This window comes from Empidonax traillii, unplaced genomic scaffold, assembly GCF_003031625.1.
Source record: "Empidonax traillii isolate 1590-97213 ecotype Southwest subspecies unplaced genomic scaffold, ASM303162v1 scaffold23:size2178997, whole genome shotgun sequence".
Lineage (NCBI taxonomy): Eukaryota > Metazoa > Chordata > Aves > Passeriformes > Tyrannidae > Empidonax > Empidonax traillii.
The window spans coordinates 893,371-914,748 of NW_020955216.1; the positions used below are offsets into that span (position 1 = coordinate 893,371).

The window sequence follows — 21,378 nt, forward strand, 5'->3', positions numbered from 1 at the left end:
TTGAGACTTTTTGCTTGTCTGTAGCATCAGTGATCATCAAGATGTGGTTTCTCTGGTCTTACACAGTGATCTGGAGACTCATGACAAGGGCAAGGTACAGGTTGTCTGACAGATGGATTATAAGCCATAATTTTTTCAGACACTTTTGTTTTATGTGGTCTCTCTTGAACCCCTTGGCATAAAGATGCCAGTGGTGTTGCAGGGAAAGTTCCAGCTGCAGGTTGCAGAGTGAAGGTACATTTCTACTGGGCAAGCAAAATTCATGAGGTAGAGCAAAAGTAAATACTGCCAAAAGCAAACTGGGTTTGAGTATGAAAATGGACAGAGGTAAGAAAAGAGATCAGAAAACAAAGGAGGAGATGAACAAAGGAACATGGAACTGAACAGCTCCTTTCCAGATCTGGTGCCTTTTTCCAAAATAAGAGAAACGGGGATGGCTCCTGGATGTCAGTTCTACGTGATGAATTTCATGTAAAAACAGCTTCTGTGGGAGGAAACAAGATGTTGCAGTGGCATGTGGAGGAAACTAGCACTGAAAAGGTTCAGTGCTCTTTCCTAGCAGCGTCCCCAGGGCTGGCACTAAGGGTAGTTCGTTATCACCAGAAAAATGCAACATAAATGCACTTTGAAGGCAACTTCTGTAAGTTTAACTAGGGCTTTAAGGGACTGCAATCAAAAGGTTTTTCAAACTGAAAAATGAGGGGGAAATAGGGTTCTAAGTAGTCTGGTCAAAAGGTTTTGCTTCTTGTTTTAACTTCACTCTTCTGATCGCAAATAGGAGTCTTGTGGTCTCCATTTCTCTGCAAAGCAGAGAGACAGCCATCAGAGAGAAGACAGTAGCTCCCAGGGTGTTTGAACCAGTGTGTGACTCCAGATCTTCACTGGGAATGCAATGGAGGTAGTAGAGGTCTTCAGGCTACAAAACACAGAGGTGTGGCACACTGGTTCATGTTTGCAAACCACAAAGCTACACCATACATTTTCAGATACACATTCTTAAAGAAACCCAGTAACAGAGAGTGTACCGCCTCTTTGCCCCTCATGAGTCCTTCTGTGCCACTGCTTTTTGCCTTTTCCACATTCAAGATGCCTAGATTTAATTTCCATAGTTTAATAGTGGGAACATTTTCCTATGGGCATAGGCTATGATCATGTTTTGCCTCCAGTACATCGGTGCTGCTCTTGCACTGGGAACCCCAGCACTGGAAACAGGACTCCAGGTGTGGCCTCACCAGTGCTGAATAAAGAAGAAAGCAAACCCATACAGTCCTAGAAACTGACCTGCTCTATCATTTGCTATTCAACCATTTCTTCCACTTGCAAACCTGAAATGCTGTTTAGGTGAAAATTAACTTCTGAGTAAAGCAGCAAACTTGTCTGCTGTTTGCTTTCCCCGGCCAGCCTTTCTTTTACTGTTTTTATGGGGTATCTTACAACAGGAACTTAGTTTCCTCTTCATTTTTCCATGGCTGCTACTGCAAATAAGCACATAATAGTGTTAAGAAAAATGGTGTGCACAGCAAGACATCCTCCTTTGTTTCCTTGTTATGGACACAAACTGCAAAGGCTTTATTCCTGGAGGACTTGTGCACTACCAAAGTCTTCGGCTCCTTAAATCATGCTGCAGTAAACAAGATCCCTTTTTAGTGAGGCGAGTTTCACCTGCAGCAGAAGTGCCACAGCCCAGACCCATCTATGGGGCAAGGGTCCAAGAACAGGACAAACCACGAAAGGTAAAGAAGGGGACTAATAAACGTGAACATTAATTTATTTTCCTTCTGTCACAGGCTGTGACTTGGCCCCCAGAGCAGACTGTATACTCAGAATCTGCTCCCACCAGAGCTGCTCCCACCAGGTGGCAGACATCTCTCAGCTCTGTTCTCCTCCTGGGTTCAGAGGAGAACCAGAACCACCTGTCAGGGAAGGTCAGAGAGAGACCCCCAGCAGCCTGTGCAGAAGCCTGCTAGTGCACCTGGGGCAGGCACGGCAGAGGCAGCACCATTCGTGGCTGTGGTTTACTGCAGCGCATTGTTGCTCTGCTCCTCAAAGGTCATTTTGCCCAGCAGCTGGCTCTCCAGCTCCACATTGCCCACTGGCAGCTGGAAAAAGTTCATCTCAGCTGCCAAAGCAGCCATGGCAGAGGGGTCCTGGCCAAACTGTGCCCGGAGCATCATGTCCATTTTTTCCAGGCGCCGCTTGAGCCTCTTGGCCTCGCGCTCCCGGATGAGCCGGGCCTGTCGCTTCTCGGGGGTCTCGTTGGCGCGTTTCAGGCGCATGGCCTCCCGGTCCCGCTGCAGCCGCCGCGCCCGCTGCTCGTCCGTCTCCTGCATGCGCTGCAGCCGCTTGGCTTCCCGGTCCCGCATGCGTCTCACTTCCCGCTCCTCGGGCGTCTCATTGTCCCGCCGGCTCTTCTTGGCCGTGCGCTCCCGCTCCAGGCGCTGCAGCCGCACCTCCAGGGGCTCGTTCTGCCGCCGCAGGGCCCACTTGCGCATGCCGGGGCTCTGCGCCTCCAGCAGCTTGCGGTACGCGGCACAGTTGTTGCACACCAGCAGGACGCCCGCGGGGTACACGGGGGTGCGAAAGGCAACGTCCTTCCCCTCGGCGCCGGACGGGCCCTGGCTCTGCGGCGCCGGCAGCCGATCTGCACTGAGCACCTCCGGCAGCTTCTCACTGCAAAGCATAAGGGGCAGAATCAGACTTGGTGCTGCCGGCAGAGTCCCCATCTCAGAGTTCCCGGGGGCTTCCATGAACAGTGCTCCCACTACAGCCTATGGCAGAGGCCTCTGCTAAACCATTTGCCCACAGATGCATGTGAATATCTTCCGGGGTAGGAAGTGGGTGAGCCCAGAGCAGCATCTGGGTTGGAAGAACGCAAGAGCAGGAATTAACCAGTGAACTGCTCCTCTCCATCATCTCTGGATTTTTCCTTTCAGCCCCATTCCACTGGTCAGTGGATAATTTCCCACCAGCCAGGGAACAAAGAAAGAACATTTTGGTCTCTGCCTGTAGCCCTGCTTTGGAAATGATGAACCCACCTGGGCAGTGCAGCCCTGTGCTGATGGGTTGCTGGGTAAGGGAAGTGGTGTGTTGTTCTCTGGTGACTAAAGACCCCAGTGGTTCTTGCACCCCTCTAGCTCTGCACAGAGCTAAGGAGCACCCTTTTAGCACCACATCCCCTGGAGGTCTTCGCAGGGGATGCAGAGATGCAGACAGGAAGGGATCAAGGGAATCTCACTCACTGGGGATGTTTAGCACTGTCCTACAGGTCTCGGTGTGTCCAGAGCCACAAGTTCTGAGTCATTTAAGGCAACCCACCTAATCTTTAATGTGGTGCTCTAGCCCACTCACCAGCCAGGGAGACCCTGACCTGTTGAAGGTGGCGTGGCTGGTGAAGCGTGCTCCACACACTGCACAGTTGGACAGCTGGTCCTCCGAGTGGATCAGGAGGTGCCTCCCAAGGGACCCCGGTGAGCTGAGGGCTCTGCCACACACAGGACACAGGTAGCTCTTGGCACTCACCACTGCTGCAGTGTGCTGCAAAACAACCGCTCAGGTGTTAGTTATACACTGCCCAGCTCCCTGCCCAGTCCAAGGCACGCTCAAACCATTCTGTTCAGCCTCTTGGAATGGGAACCCTTTACCACTACACCTCTGTCTGACAGCAACTAGATCAGGCTCAAGACATTTGGTGTTTCACAGGTCAAACAAGGAGAAAACCCTTCTACAGCTCCACTCCAGTGCAGGAGAAACAATTAAGGGCAAACACACGTGGATCGCAAGACCCTTGTTTTCAGAAAGGCATTTGGGGAGCAGCTGGTGCTGGACAAAGCATGACTGGATTAATAGCAGGCAGGATGCTGGTGAGGGAGCACTTAGATGGAGGCAGCTGGTGCAGATAAGAGGCCAATTCAGTCCTGCTTCATTCCTTCTGTTACAGACTTTGATGTGCTACAAAAAGAGCACTGACAACAAAACCTGAGATTCCACCAGATTTCCTGCAAAACTGGAACCAGGTAGAGGAAGAACAGCTATTCTTATGGCTAATTACACGAACTGTAATGAAGTAAAAAATAAATGAGTTATTAGGAGGAAGGTTTCTTATATCACTGAATGATGTAAAAATTGCCTCCTTTTAATCTGAAGGAACTGTCTGGCTTTAGCCTGCAGTACTTGCAGAGACTGCCATGGGATAGAGTTGTGTTTTTCAGATCTGCAGACTGGTGCCTTGCTAATTCTTTCCCCAGGACACCCTCTGGACACAGTTTACTGCTGTAAAGTTCAGTCACATCCTAGCTAGAAGCTCGGTTCTCTAATTGGAAAGACCAGAACAAAGTTACTCTACACTTTGGGCTGTTTCTGGACTTGGGGCTTCAGGCCAGAGACATCCCTACCTGGTACACATGAGCAATAAGCTGCTCTCTGCTTCCACACTCCAGCTGGCAGAGGGGACACTGTGACAGTCCCAGCATGGGGTCAGTGTTCAAATTCTCAGGCACCTACAGAGAGGAACAGCCACTTTGGTGAAAGGCACACAGCCCCCTCCACAGCCCCCCACCCTCCCTGAGCTCCGCCCAGCGCTGCTGCAGATCCAGTGCTGTGTGCCCAGTCCCACTGGGGCTGCTTTGGGTTCCTGACATCTGAAACCTCCTTCACATAGCCTCTGAGCAAAACTCCTGCATCTCAGGGAGAAGAGGCAGAGGCCTCATGGCCTCCACTTGTACCCAGGCTCTTGCCAGCACCGTGGCTCTGGAAGGCAGGGCCTGCTCTGTGGCAGGGGGAAGGAGAAGTCCATCGGAGAAAGGCACCAAAACTGAAGGAAGGGGACACACTCCACAAACATTTTGGCCAGTTTGTGCCTGCTGTCTCATAATCCTGGCAGCACAAGAGCTCTTCATACCCTTTCCTCCTGCCAGGAAACGTTTGGAGGAGGTGGGAGGGAAAGAACAGTAAAGAACTGTGATGGGGAGAGGAGGTGTTTAGAGAGTACCCTTCTCCCTCCCTGAAGGCTACAGCGAGTGCACAGCCAATACACACTTGCCTCGTTTTCTCTCATCAGGGGGGTTCCGGCCATGGGTCGTTCTGCATTCTCTAATTCCTTCTTCACTTTCACCGTTGAGCCATCCTCCTCTGATGTATGGGAAGAAACTTCATCCTGGGTGGTTTCCTCATCATCACTGCCACCTGAAACATGCAGAACAGTTATGCCAAGTGCCAGGACCCTGAGGGCATTCATAGGCCTCAGGGTCTTAACTCATAGGTCTTAACTGTCTCGACCAGCATCAATCACATGGTGACTCTATCCAACCCTCCAACCATGGGCTCCATTTAAACTCAGTCTGGGGCACTTCAGTCCCTGAGCTGCTCTGCAGAGTCCCTGGGCATGGCCTCTTGCCCTGCCTTCCTCGATAATTGCCAGACTGTCAGCTGGACTTGCTGCCATTTCCTCCCCACTCTGGTGAGGTGGGACTGTGTCCCGGTGGTGAGGGCATTGCCCAGTCTGTGCTGTGCTGGTCCTTGGCTCTGGGCTTGTCTTCTCTCAGGACGAAGTCCTGCACAGGAGCCAAGGGCTGACATGGAGGAGGAACTGGGTAAGATGGTTCTCAGAGGACCCCCCACACCCTGTAGCCTCACCCCTTCTCAGAGTCTCCCCAATCCACTACCTTGCCGTTATTGGAAGGGGCAGAACTCACTGCTGCTGGAGTCGGGGTCTTGCAGCGGACGGATGCCTGGCCTTTGGTCCCCAAGAGCTCCAGGAAAGTTGTTTTTCATCATGGCTTGGCGGGCTTGCTCCTCCAGCCCTGCAAAGACTTGCTCCCCTGGTAGCCACAAGGACAAAGAGTCAGACTAGTGCTGTTTCATTGCATTCACCACCACAGCTTGCCAAAAACACAACAGGCATAGGGCTGCTCACCTGCATGGTGCAGAACCTCTGGAGTCACTTCTTGGAAAGCACTTATGTCACTTCTTTGCTTGCCTACCCTGCCACACCAGCCTCTGGCACCTGCTGGTGCAAGTCCAGTTCCTGGGTGTAGAACAGTCTCAATAGGGCAATGTCCAGCATTGGGCTGCCCCCTGCATATGCTGTATATGCCACTCCAGCCACAAAAAACCTGTGAGACCCCATATACCTGCCTTAGTGAGCCAGGTGGCTTTTGCTGCCAAGCTATCCACCAATATCCTACAGCACAGCTCTGGGCTGTGGGAAGCCCCTGGGGACTATGAAAGTATCCCAGATCAGGGATAACAGCGTATAGCTCTTCTAAATCAACAAGTCCTATTCCCTGCTATAACAGGCATCTTGCACAAAAATAGAACCTCCCTAAGTGCCTGGTACATCACCTGCCCTCCACAGTGATACCAAAACTAGGGGCTGTCCTTGGCATGCTCTGTCACCTCCTTCTGTCTCAGGAGGGATAAGGACAAGCTGTCCTTGCAGAAGGTGTTTATGCTTGGAGCTGGTGTTCTCCTGTGCACACGATGGATGACTTGCTCCACTACCTTGCCTTGCCCAGGAATGGCTATCCCTAAAGTAAATCTCAGGGGCACTTAACGTGCTCAAAACAGAAACCCAAGGGAAGGAACCCAGAGAGCTGAGATGCACATTTAGGACAAAACAGCCTGTTCTGTTGCAAGCACTGACCGCTAGTACCTCAACTCAACAGGAAATGGCAAACACCTTGGAAGAAAGCAGTTATTTGTGCTTCTCTGAAAGAAAACCTTCAGCAATCCCCACTCAAGAGAACTTTTGGTTCCAGAGAATAACAATAAAAGGTAACCACTAATTTTCATATTCAAGCAAACAAATTACTTTGTTCCAGGTGTAGTTGTGATTTACCTTTTTCAGTAGATGAGCTGGGAGGCCTGGAAAAGATGCTGAAGTTCCCAGCAGGCTGGCTTTTGGGTTGCATTTATCAACTAATTTGTAAGTGCTTAAGGACCCCTCAAAGCACAAATGCAAAAATGCCAAGGAAGATGCAGTGCATTTTTCAAATAAAATCAAAACACAGCTTTCAGAAGAAAATGTTGCTTTTTAGTACTGGGCCACAGCTGACATCAGTTTAACCAGCGAACTGAATTCCCTGAGAGAGCACCAGTCCTGTTACAAGGACAGGCACATTCCCACATGCTGAACTGTTCCAGTCAGTGTTGCTCTGTGGTCCCACTCCCTGCCTTTCCTGGGGCTTACCTCACCATTTTGGCAGGGCTTTAAAAAGCCATAATTTAGAGAAGATTTCAAAGACCTTCAGAAGTTTCACGGAGACTGTGGGAGAAGAGTTTTAGTTCCCAAAGTCCCCATGGAGGTTTCCAAAAGCATTTGAAGGTTTTTATCATTCTGTTTCAGAAACGTGAGAAAGGTTTCTGTAGATGACTTGAGAACACAATCCATGCGTCTGAGGAGAGGTGCTGGGAAGCACCCCAAGTCACTGAAAGCAAGAGGAACCATCATGACTCCTGGGATACACGTAGCCCATTCAGAAGCCATTGCAGCACCGAATGGTTTTCATGACGTGGAGTGGTGTTTTTATGCCTGGACCACAGCTTCATGTTGGTAGGACTGAGATACAGACTGTACAAGCAACAGACACCACAGAATCCCAGAGCCTCTCCAAGAAGCAGACACCCACAAACCACCAGGATAAAAGCCCAGAGACCAAAAAAGCATTGCAAGGGAATGGTGAAATGGTGAAATGAGGAAACCTGTAGAATGCAGGACAAATATAAAACTACGGTGGGAGATGTGCTACCTGTGACAAAGTTCCAAAAGAGGATTCCCAAATGCCACTGCAGCTGGTTGTAAAAGCAGTTATGTGTTTGTTTGCTTCCCTCTCTTCCCTTCCAGACAGATTACATTCCCACTGAGCAGCAGGCTGGAGTCCAAAGGCAGGCAGGTTGCTGCTCAGTTATACAAGCCCTGCAGATCGTCTGCAGGATTTAAGAGCTAGGATCTCTATCCAGGTGACAGGGGGAACTCCTCCCATCAGAAACATTGGTAAAAGTCACTGTAACCAAGAGCAATCGTGTGTACCTGGGGCCTCTGCACAGCACTCCCAGAGCCCAGTGAGCATTGACTCAGCACAGTGCAGAGAACAGCCAGCTTACAGCCAGCAACACAAGCTGTTAACCAAACCCGTGCTGTTAGCAGGGATGCCCTGTGCATCCTCCACAGACTGAATCCGAAAACATCACGGGATTGGGAAACGCATACATGTAAAAATGCTGTCTTCAGCTTGTACAGAATTTCTTATGTGTTAATAATAACAGTGTCCAAAAGAATTTAGCAAAGAGTGTCCCGCTCACCTATTGATGAACTAAGTCCTACTTTGATGAAGCCTTAGAGCTTTAATGTTTGATAGGTACAGGATTGTACTTTTGTTGTTTCTGCACACACATGCTCCCATACAGCCACTTACGCCCCTCCCTCCACCCCACTTTGGATTCACTTCCATTCATTTGGAAGGGGAGTAAGATAGGCAACAGCTTTAGGATCACTGCCATAAATAACGGATGTTATGCTTAATAGTGAATTCACAGACTCTTCTCCAGAAGTTTCTTTATTAAATACAAAAAGGGCTGCAGGCTGACCACAACACCAAAACAAGTCACTGAAGTTGCTTACAAGCAGCTAGAGACGAGAGATCACACAAATGCCTCTGCTTTGTATTCCATTCTCCTCTCCATACTCCTTTGAATGAGTGGGATACCAGGTGAGCAGCGGTGGAGGTAGGGGACAGCCCTGTGGTACTGTGCAACAGGGACAGGCATGACTGTTAGGGTCTGCTGGGTTATCAGCCCTGAGCCCTTCCCTTCTCCAACTGCATGAGTGCAGGACAACTCTCAGGTGTTCTGGAAAATAAACACACAAACAAACAACTCCCATCCCAAAATCCACAAAACAAAATCCAAAGGAACTGCATCATTCCCCTGCCTTCCTTCCTAAACAGAAGGGTCTCTCAGAGATGAGTCACTTTATTCCCCCCTTATACATCAATTTTAAGTCCCTGTTCATGTAGGTCTTCTCTGTGTTCCTGGACCTGAAATTTGCAAGTCTTTCCACCACTGTGGATCTATTCCACCTGCCCCATGGCTATTCTGGGTTGTCCACACTGCTGTAGTGGTTACTGAAATGAAAAACAACACAATTGAAAGGGTTAACAATGGCAGCCCACGGAGCCCTTCAGAGCCAAGGGTTTTGATGCAAGTAACATTTCTGCTTGGTTGAGAATGCTGGGTGTATCTTGCAAGATATGTTCTCTTCAAACTGGGAATATTATAGACAGCAGAATCCAAGGAAGACCAAAGAGCACAGAACGTGTGTGTGTCAGAGAGAGGGAAGCAAATAGAGGATTAATGGGATATTAGGACCACGATAAATAGAGCTCAGAAGCAGGAATTAATCTGACTAACAGAAGCTGTTCTCCAGAGTTCTAAAATAAGCATCAGTTGCAGAGGGCACAAGCAACAGAAAGCAAAGCAGCTCGTGGACAGCAGGGAGAGAGAAGTGCACGCTAACACCAGCAGTGAATTTTGGCAAGCACAAAGACAGCAAGTGGTCCACGACTGATGGGGTGACAGCGCAGCAACGGACGGGCTTGAGTGCAAGAGCAGATGAATTGCTTAGAGGCTTTTTATACTTTTCTACTTCAGACTCTGCGAGACAATAAAGACCAAATTGAATCAATTAAGGTATCTCCACAGAAACAACCTAACTGTATTCTATTTTTCAGTAAATATATTCCACTGTTACCGTTCTCTTTATTAGCACTTTGTCAAGTGTGTTTTTCATGCACTACATGGCAAAACAAAATTAAATTATCAAGAGCCAATTATGTGCTGCAGGGAAAATGACTACAATTAAAACTATAGGACTGGTCACCATGCACAATGAGACTTTTGTGATAATAGTAATTTTTATCATTGTTTTACCACTGCTTCAGTATTATTTTGAATTTCCTTACACATCAACCTCCACTTAAAACTCTTTTGACTTGTAAAACAATCTCCTAGCTGTTCGCTCTGCATGCCAAACAAAACGATCTTGTGCTAAGTGAGGACAGCAAACCATTTTGTGAGAGCAAGGTGAAATGAGAGCCATGCCAAGCCTGGAAAGTGACCCTGGAAAGAGGAAGCACCAAGCAAGCCAGGGAGAGGAGATCTGCAGCTGTCGCTTGCCCTGGTGAGTCCAAGAAGGGAACATGGAGTAGCCATGCAAGGAAGAAGTAGGCACCATCCTCTCATTAAATTTGTCCAGTCAGATATTCACAGTTGTATTTATGCAAATCCAAAAAGCACTTCCCCAGCCCCAGAGCCTGCCGAATCAGATCCCAGGTGCAGACAACTGTGTAAAAAGCTGCATACCTGCTGTCCCTTTCATTCCTCTCCTCCCAACCACTGCAGTCCCTGTGAAGAAGTCCCAGTAACGTGTCTGCTATGTCTCAGCCTGACTCCTCATTCTGCTGGCTCACCCCGTTCTTGGAGCCGATGCTCTCTCCGATTATCCTCGTCAGGGCACTGCACGGCATTTCTGGGCCCTCCAGACACACAGCGGGCTAGGTAGACAGAGAAGTCCCAACGATTTCGTGGTGTTCATCATAAGACAGTCAAGATTTTCCATCCCAAGGTGGAGACATCATCACTGACATGTTTCTGGTATCTTTCGGTCCCTTTATTTTCTTGTGGTCCTACTTGCTGCTCCTGATGGCTCCTGCTGAGTAGTTGCTCTGTGGCAACGTACTGCATGTAAAGGACGTGAACAGGTCCCAGAATTCCTCTCCATGGCATACCTGATGCCATAACCTCAACCTCATGCCCACTGGTAGAGTGTTTGTCAGGCAGCTTCTCCCAAGACCAAGACTGGAGATACAATCACTTGTATTGCAGATAGAAAAGCAATGTTCACTATGAAAACAGTGCACAGCTGAACTCTGTGATAGGTAGAGTTTTATATATAATAATACAAGCTTCTGAAGAACATGACCCTTACACTGTGCAGTGTGGAAAAGCGCCATCCTAAACACCATGGAAGCTGTACCTGCACCATTGGAGCTGCTGTAGCCCTTGGTTTCCATACTCAAGAGAAGCCCCAATTCTGCCCCCAGGGAGACAGCTTAAGTGCATGACTGATATAAACCTGAGCTCAGTGGCAGCACTACTACCTGGGCACTCTCAGAAGCGAAAGTATGTGGACATAAGGCGTGTTACTGGCATCATAGGACAAAATACAGGACATTCCAAATTTCTCTAAGGAAAACAACTCCAAAGTCATTAACGCAGTATCAGGAAAATCACAACTATACTCTGCCCACTTTGGAACCCAGCGCCCAGAAGCAGGAATCAGAGAGCACAGGGCAGTGCAGATGCCACAAGCCACACCCCAAGACCCTCACGCTGGTCACCAAGGACAGCCCGGTCGGCTCGCCCGAGCTGAGTGGCCGGTGTGGCTGCAAGTCCCAGAGAGAGGCAGTTCTTCCCAGTACACTCACTGAGTGTGCAAGGTGTCAGGCTCCAACAGTGTTTCCTCACACAGAGAGCAGCATGCACAGATCCCTGCTGTGTACCTATGCACGGAGGCAGCACACAGACATGCAAGCCAGCAGCACCAGCAGTGAGGCAGTGTTAGGGCTGCAGCACTCAGCTCTGTCTCATACTCCTGACAGCTATTGCAGCTAGCAGTATCCAGGGCCCTCTCAGCAGCCTTGCTCTCATGGGTCTACAGAAATGAAAGAAGAACTTGTTTTCCTCATTCCAGCCCAAACTCCAAGCATGCCTCCAGCCACAAACCCGGGTATGAACAAGGGCATAGCTCCAGGCCCCTCAACTTCCCTCTGCTACCACTAGTCAAACAAAAGCCATACATGTGCAGTTTCCCCCCTGCGGCCAAACCTCCACCCATGTCTTCCCGCTGCACTGACACCTGGCTGTAGCCTGCCCACAAAAGTGCTAATGTACAGCATCTTCAGCCTGTCAAACAAATGTTAAGGTCTTGGCAAGGTTGGAGAAACAATGATCTGTCCTACCAGCTCAGGTCAAGAATGATCTGGTAGACAGTATTTGTCTGTCCCGTGAATTACTTGACCACCACCCCCTTCCTGACGGGAAAGAGCAAATGGCTTTATTTAATTATCTAGTAGGAAACTGGGGTACAGTGAGCTTACACAGTGAGTAACATGCCCAAGGCCAGTCAGCTCAGTCTGGTAGGACGAAGATCAAAACCCAGGACTTGCTGGCTTTCAGCCACATGCCCAAAGCACCTTGCCTACAACCTCTTTTGCTACTCAAGACAGGCCCTAAGTCACATTTCCTAGTATTCCAACTCGCACTTATGACACAAAGCCCAGCTACAGGCCCTGCACATACAAACCTACCTCTGCAGCATTAGTTGTTTGTTCAAGCCTACCCCTGTCGTGTCACGCCGGGGCACAGCCAGCTCCCCTGACGCACAGAGCTCAGATTGTCTTCTTACGCTCCCTAAGACAAAATGTGAGTAGCCACCCTTCCCTGCAACCTGTACCTTCCCGTCATTCCCATCCTCCCTATCTCACTCCGCAATCCAGACAGAGGGTCACACACTGCTGTGTAACATCATACTCACAGTGAACTTTGTTAGGAGTGGTCTGTTTCCGACGGGACATGTTTCCCTGACCTGGGAGCAGAGTGTTCCTCCCGTCAGCAGAGGGCTCACCTGAGAAGAGAAGATCCTGTCACACACTTCATTGGAACCTTCCGAGTCTCTGGCCAAGCTCAGGTGGTTGTCCCAGGATCACTCTCCACCTTCTGCCCACGGGGCTCGTTCTGCATCACCACAGCTGGATTTCGTGCCAGCATCCAACACAATCCACAAGTGTTTCACGAGTCATCATGCACGGGCAGTCCTATCCAGTTCTCAGGCAAAGGTTTGAGCAATCCTGAACCCCCCCCAACCAAACTGAGTGCCCCCTTCAAGAGTGACTGCAACCTCAGTCCCAACACCCTTCTCCCTCCTGTTCATTCCTGTAGCTTCATCATCGACTGCTTGTCCTCAAACTGACAGAAGAAGGTGACAATCCCATCAGTCCCCTCGGACAGACAAAAGGAGGATCCGAACCCTTCCCCACAAGACAGTCACAGGGATCCCATCAGCCTCCTCAGAAAGGTGTACACAGAGATCCTGTCAGCCTTTCACTGACACACGCACAAGGATCCCGTCAGTCCCTCACCGACTGATGGACACAGGGATCCCATCAGCCTCAGACACACAGACAAAAGGATCCCGTCAGCCTCTCGCTGACAGACTGACATAGGGATCCCGTCAGTCGCCTCAGATGGATGAACACGGGGATCCCGTCAGTCTCCCCAGACAGCGGGATACAGACGGCAGTCCCAGGACATGGGAAGCGGCTGGAGGAACTGGACCCGCAAGCGGCCGAACACACAGACAAAGGGACGCGGCTCCCCTGGCACTGGGACGGACCACCGAGGGTCCCGACCCGGCAGCCCCAACAGACAGATCGGCCCCGGCAGCGGAGGGGCCGCCGCGGGGCCCGTCCCGCCTCTCGCGGGCGGCAGCGCCAGCCCGGCCCGGCCCGGCCCGCCTTACCCGGTCCCGCCGCAGGCGCCGGGAGCCACGGACAGACAAAGGGCAGCGGACAGACGGACGGGCAAGATGGCGGCGCCGCCGGAGCGCGCGGCGCGGGCACGGGCGCGGGCACGGGAGTGACAGCCCGGCACGGCACCGACACACACCGGGAGCCCCAGCCCAGCGCCGTCCTGGCTGTCACCGACTCGCCTGCAGACCCCAGGTGCCGGTTTTTCATTAGCTGAAGCGTCTCACCTGTTTGCCATTGATCCGCCCCAGCCCGCGGCTCCCGGCCGCCCGAGGGAGCTCATCCGTGCCCGCGGCGGGGCTCCCTTGCCCCGGCCGCCTCCGCCGGCAGCTCACCGGGAGCGCCCGTGCCGCCCCGGCTCACCGGGATCTCGCGTACCCTGCAAGGCCAAAACCCACGGGTTTAGCATCAACACGGACACACCGCGCGCGTTGTAAACCGGCGCTCCCACCGAGAGCTGAACTGCCCCTCCCCGCCGGCTCGGGGCCGCCTCCCCTCGCAGGCAGCCGAGCGCCGCCGCCGCGGGCCCGCTCACCCTGGGGCTGCGGCACCGGGCCCGGGACCCAGCTGGACCTCGGCCCGACCCTCCCTTACGGTGGCACTAGCGCAGTGTGACCCTCAGAGAACCGAGGACGCCCCGGCCCCGCTCACCATCCGCGACCGGGGCACGGCGCGGCAGCCACGGGTGGAACACCGCACTGCCGGAACCGCCGCGCCGGGGGCGGGCACCAGCGGGGCCTATCGGGCGTGACACAACAGAGCCGCGCACAGGCTCCCTCCGCCGAGTCATGTAGTCCCTCTGCGCCCCTCTCCCGGGGACGTGGCCGCTCCTTCCCCTTCCTGCCCGGTAGCCGCCGCGCCGGGGAGGCGTCTGGGAGGCCAGACTAGAAGAGCGCCCGCCGCGGCGGCTCGGCCGTGCCCCGGGCAGAGAGCGGGGAGTGCCGGCTGCGGGGATCCCTCCGCTCGCGGTGAGGCGCTGCTACCGGCACGCCATTTTGGGTGACAGAGGCCCGGAGCTGCCGGAGGTGAGCGGGGCCGAGGCCAGGGAGGAGGAGCGGGGTGGTGGGTCGCGCTCTGCGGCCGAGGAGGTGCAGCGCTGACGGGGAGGCCCTTGCCCAGAGTCTCCCGCAGTCCCTCCTGCGCTGTAGGACGTTCCCGTTCGCTGGGGAGAGAGAGGGAATTCTCCTCGCGGCTCCTCGGGTGCAGCTGCGCCGATGGAGCCCGCCCAGAGCACTGTCCGAACTGGCCCTGGACCTTGGGCCGGACACGGCGGGTCTCGCCGGGCGGCTGGTGGGGCTGATGTGGCCGCCCTGGCAGCCGGGCCGGGGTCACGGCTCGCCCCGCGCTGGGCAGAGCAGCCGCCGGCACGAAGGATGGGGAGGCGAGATACAAACCAGCGTCTTTCTATGTGATATCTTCTTAGGAACCTTTGGGGTTTTTTGATGAACAGTTCTCGGAAAGCAAAATGCTCTAATTAAATATCTTCAGAATTAGCTTTCCGTAGGGTTATTGAGTTGAAATGGCTCCTGGGGAGACTGGGGGAGTGCCAGAGCGTGTGTTCAGTAAGCAGGAAGAGTGTGGGGAATGTGGAATGGCAGCTTTTCCTTCTCCTGACACGACTGATACAACCTTAGTTTCTGCAGTTCTTGGGGTAGTTATTTAGCTGGTTTATCATTTGCATATTGGTAGGACAGAGTTGGGCTTTTTTCTTCTAGTTGACTTTTCTGTTTCTTTAAAAATATCCAGGAAGTTTCCTGGAAGTTTCCAAGGCCAAACCTGTTGGGCTTGGTTAGGCGCAGGGTTGTGAAGTGGAAGAGGTAATGATGAGTGCTGGAGGTCCAGCTATTTATAAACAGCTAGATTCTGGAACGGCAGGCCTGGGCTTTTGGGGGAATTTCTTGGCCTTCCCGGTTCCAGTGACCCTCCCTGTTCTCCCCAGAAGGTGTTTATGATGCTGGGCTCTGGGTTCAAGGCCGAGCGCTTGCGAGTCAACCTGCGCCTTGTTATCAATCGCCTCAAACTGCTGGAGAAAAAGAAGAGTGAGTACTGGAGGGGGCTGGTAGGCTTCACCATACCTTTGGGGCTCAGGAAACTTGGAGGTTTTTCTGAAGTCAGGGTGCTTTTGTGGGCCGAGTATTTAGTAGCTTTCTGCTATTCCATGCTGGACGCAGGCCTTGCAGCTTGTCCCAGTGTGTGAGGGCCCCGAGGAGCAGGCTGGCCACAGCTGGCTTCTGTCCACCTGCCTGGCAGGTGCTGGAGTGCAAGGTGTGGACTGGTAGCTGTGGGCTGTGTGTGCTCACAGCACAGTGGGAAACTCCCTGGGTGCTGTGGGAGGTTCTCCCTACCTGCCCTGCCCTGACACAGATAAGGTCTGTGGTCCTGGTTGACTCTGCAAGGAGGTTGTAGGTGCAGAAGTGCTTCCAGCAGCTAAAGCCCATCCTCCTTTCTCCTGAGAGTTAGTGTACTTGGACCTGGACACAAGGGCTCCGCCAAGCCATGGCCAAGTGTCTCATGCTGCAGAGGCTCAATGGGAGAGAAGCTGCTGGTGGCTTTGGGTGTGGTGGGGACTGTGGGGGGTCTGGAGGCAGCAGCCCCAGCCAGCACGGTGACCACGCTCGGGGATGTGTGCTGCAGCTGAGTTGGCCCAGAAGGCAAGGAAGGAGATTGCAGATTACCTGGCAGCTGGAAAAGATGAGCGTGCCAGGATTCGTGTGGAGCACATCATCCGTGAAGATTACCTTGTGGAGGCCATGGAGATCCTGGAGCTGTACTGTGATCTGCTGCTTGCCCGCTTTGGCTTGATCCAGTCCATGAAGTAAGCTTTGACTGAGATGGTCCTGGGCTCAGGGAGGGACACTGCTGGGGGGCAGGTCTGGGGTACAGCAGGGCACCTGTGTTTGTCTCAGTGTCCTAGGGCCCCCAGAGATCTTTTCTTCCCCAGGCAGGGAAGACTCTGGTGCCCAGCATGGAGGATGGGAACTTTGAGGCTAGGCAGATTGAGAGCATCAAAGGCACGGTGCATGAGGGAACTGGTTTTTGTGTCCTAGGGAGCTGGATTCTGGCCTGGCAGAGGCGGTATCAACCCTGATTTGGGCTGCACCACGTCTCCAGTCGGAAGTGGCGGAGTTGAAGATTGTGAGTAGGGTTCCTTGAGGGTGTTGTGCATGCTGGGTGGGGGTGATGCTGTCAGAAGCTGGTGGAAGCCCTTGTCTGGGACTTTGTGTCGCTAAAATAGAGGATGTGTATTCATGGGCTCTGCAGATGGAGACCTGATGTCCCTGGAGCATGCAGGGTGGCCGTGGCTGCTGAACAGGGATGCTCAGTGGCAGAAATGAGAGGGAGGGGGGCAGCTGTGGGGGCTACAGCAGGTGTGAAGTGTGTGGTGGGAGAAAGCAAGGGTGTGCATGTTCCTAGAGTTTCTCTCCCGTTGCAGGTTGCTGACCAGCTGTGCGCCAAGTACAGCAAGGAGTATGGGAAGCTGTGCCGGACAAACCAGATTGGAACAGTCAACGACAGGGTAATGAACCGGTGGAACAGCTGGAGCTGGCAGAGCAGCCACACCTGCCGAGGCTCACTGCCCCTCGGGCCTGTGCCAGTGGGTGATGCCCATGGTCACTGCAGAGCAGGGCGGGCAGATGGAGCCCTCCTGTGTTGGAGCACGGTGCTGAGAGCTTGGGCAGGGGGGCCCTGCCATGCTGGTTGTGGATGGGGAGCACATGGAGCCCTGGCCTGTGGCTGCCCACAGTGTGCTGCACTGGGCAGAGGCTTCTCCAGAGCTGCCCAGTGCTCCCTGCAGCTGGTGGCACTGGCTGGGATAGAGCTGGGATGGTGCTGGGCCGGAGCTATGGGGTGCTGCACTGCCCTAGCCCTACTGAATCTCTCCATGCTTGTGTTGCAGCTGATGCACAAGCTGAGTGTGGAGGCGCCGCCCAAGATCCTGGTGGAAAGATACCTCATTGAGATTGCTAAGAACTACAATGTGCCCTATGAGCCTGACTCTGTGGTGATGGTGAGTGAGCTGTGGGCTGTGGCATTGCAGTGAACTTGGTGATCATTGTGCTTCAGTATCTTCTAGACAGCCCCAGCACAGCACAATCCTTATTCCTTCCCACAGCCCTACAGCACGTGTCCGTAGTTACTCATGCTTCTGCCTGGTTCCTGTTCTGTTTTCCATCAATTCCACTGTAAATCCACTCTCTATTCTGTCCTCGTTGTTTATTCCCGTCTCGTCCAGTGACGAAGGCTGCATCTACTGCTGTTCAGAGGGCGGTGATCGGAACAGAGATGTGGTGGTGAGCAGGATTCTTCTACCCTTTCCAGGCTGAAGCCCCAGCAGGTGGAGAAGCAGATCTAATTGATGTGGGGTTCACGGATGATGTGAAGAAGGGTGGCCATGGAGGGGGTGGAGGTGGTGGATTTACAGCCCCAATGATGGGTCATGATGGGTTAGTACCCATGCCTGTGATGATGCCCATGCCCATGCCAACACCAAATCCACCCTTCTCCTATCCACCTCCAAAGGGACCGGTAAGTTCCTTGGCATTGTGTGTTTCTTTTTTTCTGTGAAAGATTCCGAGTATGGCACTTAGCCTTGTGCCTGCTGACTGGAAAGTGTCTGTACCTTGATATGTCAGAAGGTTATTGTGTTGGTGTGAGATTACATGGGATGGAGACTGTTGGCAGTGCAGCTGAAGCTTCATGTTGCTTCTTGACTGTGGAGGTTCCTAGCCCCATTCTCCAGCCAGCCCTCTTTGCCTTCAGGGAACAGAGGAGTCCAGACTTAACTCCTGAGGCAGTCTCCTGACTGCCAGGCTTTTGTCCAGGAGTTGGAGCTGCACTTCGAAGTTGGTAGGCTGATAGTGTGCCAAGATTCAGTCAAGGAAATCAGGTGAGTTTTTTGGGGTGGGAACAGCGCAGAAAAATGCGGAAGAGCCCTGCCTTCAGACCTGCAAGGGAAGGATACCAAGCCAATGGCTTTTGCAGATGACTTGCTGTGAGGGTGGAATATGGGAGCTGAAAAGAACCCCATTGTCTAAATTCAATCATTTTCAGGATATCTGTGTAGACTAGAGACTGTCAGAAGAGTGGGATGGCTTGGAGTCTTAATATGGTCCCAGTAGTGCTGCAGTGTTTTTTGTAGAAAATCTGGGCCAAGTATCATCAGCTGGCTGTTGGCCCAGGCATAAACATGCTGAGGACTTGTGCCAAGTCTTCTTCCTTGAGGCACTGTTGTGTTACAAGTGAGAGTATAATACAGATCTTTGTGTGAGGCAGAAATCTCCTTCCTGTTCTGTGATACTACACAAAGGGCCAGAAATGGCAGAGTATTCCCTTTTTGTCCTGTTACTTCTTATACCTTGAAAGATGAAGTGTTTACCTGTGCTGATTCTTTAGAATAATCCTGTTAGCTGGGTCTGCCTGCTCCAGGTGACTACAACTGACTTAATACTTGAGAATCTTTTACTTGTAAGCATAAACTCAATCCAGTTGGTTACTTGCCTGCATTTATCTAAGACTACTTCCTGTGGCTCCAGTAGCAGCTGTAGGTGTTTGATATCCCAGGTGAGTAGTCTGGTGCATGACTGATCTCTCTGTACAGGAGAACTTCAGTGGCCTGCCAGTGGGGACCTACCAGCCTTTCACTAACATCCACCCACCACCAATTCCGGCAAACCCACCCACATATGAGTCTGTAAGTGCCTGAGCTGAATGGCCATTGCGGGCAGCAGAGGGGCCCTCAAAGAGAGTGCAGTGGTAGCCACAGAGAAGGGGAGTGTTCATTAAAGACACTGCTGCCGACCTTTGGAGCTTTCGGGGTGGTGCTGGCATTGCTTACGGGTGAATCACTGAGTGCGCGTGATGGGAGGATGACTTGTGGGGAGAAGTTCCTTGTTCAGCTCTGTGCTTTGGCTGCAAAGGAAAGCCAGGATTTTTCTTGCTGCATCGATCAAGTAGCGATAAATAGTTAACAAGCAGAAGCAGAGTCTACAAATTCTGGGGTTTGCCATGTGAAGGGTTTATCACCTCAAGTCTGTTTAATTATGGCTTTTGAACTAATTAATAGTTAGCCTGGATGACAGTTTTGGCTGACCCAGATGCTGTATGTTTAAACACTCCTCTTTTCCCAGAACTTTACTCAGTCCTTGGGGAACAATGAAAGAGAGGCTGGAGACTTCCCCTTCTTTGCTTGTTTGTGGTTTTGTTGCTGTAGTTCATGGTCATGCCTCCCACACTCTGGTGACATGCTGCTTGTTTTTGCATTATCTTGAGTAGGAAGGAGCAAAGCTGAGCACCTGTGTGTGCTGAACCTTGGGCTCCTTGCACAGCAGCCTGAGTCCGGGAGGGGCAGGCACACTCGCAGCAGTGCAGGTGAACTGGGTGGGAATGGATGTCGCTGGCTGCAGCCTGCAGGGAATGAGGAGCTTTACCAGCACAGCCAGGTGTGCTGTGGGCCTTTGTCCCAGTCAGGCCAAAACCTGAGATGCATCATTTCATACCCTGCTGCTAGTCACAAGGGCTTGTCAGTGGTTTATGATGAAAGGCAGAAGAGCTGTGATGACATGGATGAAGAGGGCAGTCTTTTCTCACTCATGCCCTCGAATGTTTCAGACATAATAGTGGATGTGCCCTGTTGATTCAGTTCCAGAATATGGTCAGTGAAGCTGTTTTCATTGGAGGGAGAGGAAAGCTGAAGTGCTGCCTCTATTTCTCAGGAAGAGAGGCAGATTGTTCCAAAGCCAATGCTGTCTGCTCAGGGCAGGGAGGAATGTGCTCTGCTCTGCTGGGACTGTGTCCCTGAGCTCTGCCTGCACGCTGGATTGCTGGAGTGACCATGCCTGCTGGGACAGAGCTGTAGTAACTGAGAGTCTTTTTCAGATTGATGAGCCGAATGCTGACAAGGACACTGCTGCACCAGTGCCTGGTATGTCCAGGGGTTTGGAAAACTGGGGGTGTTAGAGGCTGTTCAGAAAAACCCATTGGTGCTGCCTGTTTCCTGGAATGAGCTTTCCCTTGTGCAGCTCTGTTTGGCCTGGTGTGTGCTGACAGTGAGGTGCAATGATACGTCTCTTTTAAACAGGGCCTGAGCCCAAGCCAGAAGCTTCTCCTAAACCAAGAGCTGGAGCTCCTAATACCATTGATAACTTTGTGCTGCCTGAATTACCGTCTGTGCCGGACACGCTGCCAACAGCATCTGCTGGCGCCAACTCCTCTGCCTCAGAAGACATTGACTTTGATGATCTTTCTCGGAGATTTGAGGAGCTAAAGAAGAAGACATAAAAATTCCTGGGCTGCAGGAAGGAGGGGCAGGAGCTTCTCCCTGAAAAAGACTTTCCTTGAAATTGGTTTCCTATATTAACCTCGAATGAACGCACTCCTTTTTGAGCTCTCTTCCTGCTATACTTACACCAAGTGCTGCCACTTTACTGATCTTTGTTGCTTAAGGAGGTGAACTGTGGGGAATCGTGTGAGACTGGGTCCCTGTCAGTCTGGGTAGCTGTGTGGGGAAGCTGTGTCTGATGTTCTTGGCAGTGTTCCTGGCTGCTTTCGTGATAGCTCCGTGCTCCCAGAGGAGGCTCCCTCTTGGGGGAGCCCTTGCTGGCCTTCATGGTGTTCTGAGGGGAGTCTGTTCCCAAGGCTTCACGTTCTGCCTCGGCCTACTGAGCACGACTGGCTGGGCAGAGGGCAGGGCCAGGGGGGCTCTGCTGCTGCCCAGGGGCTCCCCTGGCTGCTTTGCTGCTGGGCACGGAGCAGGTGTGGAAGCTGATGGGATACGCGGCAGCACCTTGTTTTTCACCGA

At 52.3% G+C, this 21,378-nt stretch overlaps 2 protein-coding genes across 19 annotated transcripts; one reads left to right on the forward strand and one right to left on the reverse strand.

The window, feature by feature from the left end:
• Positions 1-1,750: 1,750 nt before the first annotated feature.
• On the reverse strand, positions 1,751-14,328 carry ZNF821 (zinc finger protein 821). 16 transcript variants are annotated; one of them, XM_027903281.1, is made up of 10 exons: positions 14,232-14,328; positions 13,808-13,959; positions 12,590-12,679; positions 10,464-10,547; positions 7,746-8,742; positions 5,691-5,816; positions 5,039-5,181; positions 4,392-4,496; positions 3,368-3,534; positions 1,751-2,670 (listed from the first exon to the last, which is right to left on the reverse strand). In XM_027903281.1, exons 6-10 carry the CDS (start codon positions 5,770-5,772, stop codon positions 2,016-2,018), a joined length of 1,152 nt encoding a protein of 383 aa, XP_027759082.1. In that variant the 5' UTR covers positions 5,773-5,816; positions 7,746-8,742; positions 10,464-10,547; positions 12,590-12,679; positions 13,808-13,959; positions 14,232-14,328; the 3' UTR covers positions 1,751-2,015. The 16 variants fall into 16 exon arrangements, with proteins under 16 accessions (XP_027759082.1, XP_027759054.1, XP_027759061.1 ...); XM_027903253.1 differs by having other exon boundaries at positions 7,746-9,119; XM_027903260.1 differs by having other exon boundaries at positions 10,357-10,547.
• A 24-nt stretch (positions 14,329-14,352) lies between these two features.
• IST1 (IST1, ESCRT-III associated factor) lies at positions 14,353-20,990 on the forward strand. Of its 3 annotated transcripts, XM_027903308.1 has the most exons (10): positions 14,358-14,605; positions 15,520-15,619; positions 16,215-16,395; positions 16,628-16,715; positions 17,014-17,097; positions 17,479-17,589; positions 17,901-18,107; positions 19,180-19,272; positions 20,457-20,502; positions 20,659-20,990. In XM_027903308.1, exons 2-10 carry the CDS (start codon positions 15,529-15,531, stop codon positions 20,856-20,858), a joined length of 1,101 nt encoding a protein of 366 aa, XP_027759109.1. In that variant the 5' UTR covers positions 14,358-14,605; positions 15,520-15,528; the 3' UTR covers positions 20,859-20,990. The 3 variants fall into 3 exon arrangements, with proteins under 3 accessions (XP_027759118.1, XP_027759109.1, XP_027759127.1); XM_027903317.1 differs by lacking the exon at positions 19,180-19,272 and having other exon boundaries at positions 14,353-14,605; XM_027903326.1 differs by lacking the exon at positions 14,358-14,605 and having other exon boundaries at positions 15,516-15,619.
• The last annotated feature ends 388 nt before the right edge of the window (positions 20,991-21,378 follow it).

Bases quoted from the DNA above. Each gene is read 5' to 3' on its own strand.
- ZNF821 (XM_027903184.1), bottom strand. From the start codon at position 12,629: ATGTCCCGTCGGAAACAGACCACTCCTAACAAAGTTCACT. The intron at 5,817-12,589 runs GTGAGTATGATG...TGTGGCTACCAG, and splicing joins CACTCCTAACAAAGTTCACT to GGGAGCAAGTCTTTGCAGGG. The intron at 4,497-5,038 runs GCAAGTGTGTAT...TCCTCTCTGTAG, and splicing joins CCCTGATGAGAGAAAACGAG to GTGCCTGAGAATTTGAACAC.
- IST1 (XM_027903308.1), top strand. From the start codon at position 15,529: ATGATGCTGGGCTCTGGGTTCAAGGCCGAGCGCTTGCGAGTCAACCTG. The intron at 16,396-16,627 runs GTAAGCTTTGAC...TTTGTGTCCTAG, and splicing joins GGCTTGATCCAGTCCATGAA to GGAGCTGGATTCTGGCCTGG. The intron at 19,273-20,456 runs GTAAGTGCCTGA...AGTCTTTTTCAG, and splicing joins ACCCACCCACATATGAGTCT to ATTGATGAGCCGAATGCTGA.